The 3,529-nt window shown below is 46.4% G+C and overlaps 1 protein-coding gene across 1 annotated transcript; it reads left to right on the plus strand.

Annotated features, from left to right (window-relative positions):
• The first annotated feature begins 2,501 nt into the window (after nt 1–2,501).
• LOC123166997 (mediator of RNA polymerase II transcription subunit 32) lies at nt 2,502–3,295 on the plus strand. Its single transcript, XM_044584840.1, has one exon. The coding sequence runs from the start codon at nt 2,554–2,556 to the stop codon at nt 3,070–3,072; it is 519 nt and encodes a 172-aa protein (XP_044440775.1). The 5' UTR covers nt 2,502–2,553; the 3' UTR covers nt 3,073–3,295.
• The last annotated feature ends 234 nt before the right edge of the window (nt 3,296–3,529 follow it).

Raw genomic sequence — 3,529 nt, forward strand, 5'->3', positions numbered from 1 at the left:
CAAACAAGCCTCGATCGTCAAGGATCTCGTAGGGAAAAACGGGGACGAAATCGGAGCAAAATTCGGAAAGTTTTGGCCGATTTTCGTGGTTGTCTAGAGCTCGATCGAGCGGCTCTGGTCGCATGGAAGGCCGTATTTCACTCTGGACTTCGGGAGCCGCTTCGTATTTTGGTCGCCATTTCTTCATGCAAACTCAATTTTGATGTTCTTGGGCTCGTTGGATTGCTAGAGAAAAGCCCGGTGCATTTTGTGGCCTTGGATCTTCATTTTGGACACTTTGATAGATGTTAAATCATCAAACTCTCCAAAGGGCCTTGATCTGGTGCCGCAACTTCTCCGGTTTGACCCCTAGCTTGATTATTTTGATGTTCCAAGTCCATGAACACGTCAACACACCTACAAAGACCACAAAGGAAAGGAAAACTAATAAAAACTAGATAAAAATAAAAAGTGTGCAATGAACTTGGTAAAACAAATAAATTCCAAAAACTATGCATTGGAGACATGAATAATTGCTAGATTGATATGATATGTTTGGCACTATAATATACTCTAAAATGTATGCATAAAATCTACTCATCAAATTGACACTATTAAAACTTGGCCCCAACCTACAAACTTGATTCAAGTGCGTAGATTCGCTGTACTAGCCGGTTTTACCTTTTTTCGTTAAGGACTTTAGCATGATTGCTTCACCTTTACATGCTTTGAGTAATAAGAATGCACCCTTCATATGGGGACCTTCACTAGACAAAGCGTTCAATGAGCTTAAGAATATGCTAACTCATGCGCCCTTGCTTACTTTACCCAACTTCGATAAAACTTTTGAAGTGCATTGTGATGCTAGGAGTAATGTTATAGGTGGTGTCGTAATAGAAGAGCGGTGACCAATTGATTATTTTAATGAGAAACTATCCAGACCTCAATTGAACTACCTCATATATGATAAGGAATTGTATGCCTTTGTGAATGTTAGGCATGTTTGGGAGCATTACCTTAGGCCTAGAGAATTTGTTATTCATTTCGATCATGAAACTCTCAAGTATCTAAGAGGCCAAAATACATTGAATAAACGACATGCTAAATGGAGTGAATTCATTGAACCTTTTCCTTATGTCATCAAATACATTAAGGGTAAAGAGAATGTCGTGGCAGACACTCTTTCCCTCGAATGCATGCTCAACTAGAGCTTAATGCCATTGGTTTCGAGCGTATCAAAGACCTATATGAGCATGATACATTCTTCGTGCTTCACTTTGCCAAATGTCATGATAACACTTATTGGGAGCGTTACAATTTGAAATATGGATATCTTATGCATGCTAACAAGCTTTACGTGCTCGAGAGCTCTTTGCATTTGTTGCTTTTGCAAGAGTCACACGATGGAGGCCTCATGGGACACTTTGTCTGGGATAAGACATTCCCCACTCTCACAAACGTGTACTAGCCCAGGATGTTTTGAGATGTGACGTGCTTCACCAAATGTTGTTGCACATGCCGTAAAGCTAAGTCAAAAGCTCAATTCCATGGATTATACATGCCTTTAGCTATACCATATGCACCTTGAGAGGATATAACCATGGATTTTGTACTTAGTTTGCCTAGGACTAGAAATGGCAAAGACTCAATATTTGCTGTTGTGCATCGCTTCTCTTAAAGGACACATTTCATTCCATGCAACAAAGTAGCCGATGCTTCACATGTTGCAAATCTCTTTTGTAGGGCATCTTACATCTTCATGGAGTGCTAAAAACAATTGTCTCCTACCATGACATCAAGTACTTCAGCTACTTTTGGAAGACCCTATGCACCAAACTTGGAATCAAACTCATGTTCTCTCTGGTCTATCATCGCCAAACCGATGACCAAACCGAGGTGGTCAACCATACTTCGCGTGCTCATTAGGAAGAACATCAAGGAGTCGGAGGAGCGCTTACCTGTCGCTGAATTCACCTACAATGTGCAAGATACATGACTACGTACATGTCTCCATTTGATGTGGTGTACTGTTTCAACCCTTTGTCCCCATTAGACATCCTCCCGCTTCCTCTCCAAGGTTTCGGAGTCGAATCCGATGTCCGTCATGCCGGAGAAGGCCTGAGATCACCAAAATGGAGGTTGGGGGCGGAATGAAGTGGAGTGGCTAGGGTTTTGTCTAAGATGCGGATAGGGTGAATATATGCAGGATCGGGATGGGCCAGCGTGGGCTAGATCCGACGTGGCGGATGCGCCCAGACACGTCCGGGCCTCCCCATATCCGTCTCAGATGTGGGCTGAGGATGTTTGTCAGCCCGGCCGTATAGGGCCGGTATGAGGGCTGCGGTCGAGTCAAGATTTTGTGACCATTCACTGACTAGGCCGTCTGCCCAGATGTATAGATGTACCAGCTCATACTGTATGACATAATTTTTTTTCTCATATTTATGAGAACCCTAGACAGTAAAACAAAATGGACGGCCTGGATCTTCAAGCCTATGTGTACCTGGGTACCTGCGAGTCCCCCGTGCTCAAATTGGGGGATTTTCGGGTTATAGCGTCAGCGGAGCGTGTCGGATGATGCGTAAGAAACGTTCGGGCGGCGGAATGGACGCGACGGTCGACGAGCTGAGCGCGGCGTATAAGGAGTTCGTGGCGGCTGCGGTGGCCGTGATGGAAGCTCGCGAGCAGTCGGGCGGCCAGAAGACGGCAGCCACAGACGCGGCGCTTGAAGCCTTCAAGCAGCGATGGGAGCTCTTCCGCGTCTCCTGCGACCACGCCGAGGAGCTCGTTGAGTCCATCCGCCAGCGCATCGGCTCCGAGTGTCTCGTCGACGAGGCCACGGGATCTTCCTCTTCCGCCTCCGCGCCCGCAAGCGTCGCGCTGGCTGCCCCCGGCATCAAGCCAATCAGCGCCGTCCGCCTCGAGCAGATGAGCAAGGCCGTCCGCTGGCTCGTTATCGAGCTTCAGCACGGCGCCGGAGGGCCCTCAGCTGCCGGACCTGGCGGTGGCGTCTCAACCCCGGCTGCCGGCGCCGGAGGGCAGCATGTGCACGGCGGGGTCGAATCGCGCTTCCCCGAGGATGGCACCCAGTAGGTACTGTTGTTGCTTATTAAGTAGTAGTATCATGTTTCAAAAAATAAGACAAGGAATTTATGTGATATGTGTGTTAACTGTTAAGTTTTGAGATTGGAAACATTACGGTTTGTTGTGCTCAGCATAGTACCTGATGCGTAAAGGTGCGAAATATGGGGAAAGAACCACCAAATGATTGGCATTATTATTGCTAGCTTTTTTCCTTGGCTGGCTGATATTTTTTCCGTGTCTTAGTGCGCGATGCTCGACATAGTTTGGTACAATTTTTGTAGGTACTCCCTCGGTACCTAAATATATGTCGCTGGAGAAGTTGAACTACAGTTGCTTCAACGACATATATTCCGGTACAGAGGGAGTAGTTATCTGTCTTTTGTAACTTAATTGTGCTAATCATCAGCTCACTGCCTTGCCTTACGTTTAAGTCTCTCTTCCTCACTTTTTGCGGGTCAGGGACAGT

This window comes from Triticum aestivum, chromosome 1D (genome assembly GCF_018294505.1).
Source record: "Triticum aestivum cultivar Chinese Spring chromosome 1D, IWGSC CS RefSeq v2.1, whole genome shotgun sequence".
In the NCBI taxonomy this organism is placed as follows: domain Eukaryota; kingdom Viridiplantae; phylum Streptophyta; class Magnoliopsida; order Poales; family Poaceae; genus Triticum; species Triticum aestivum.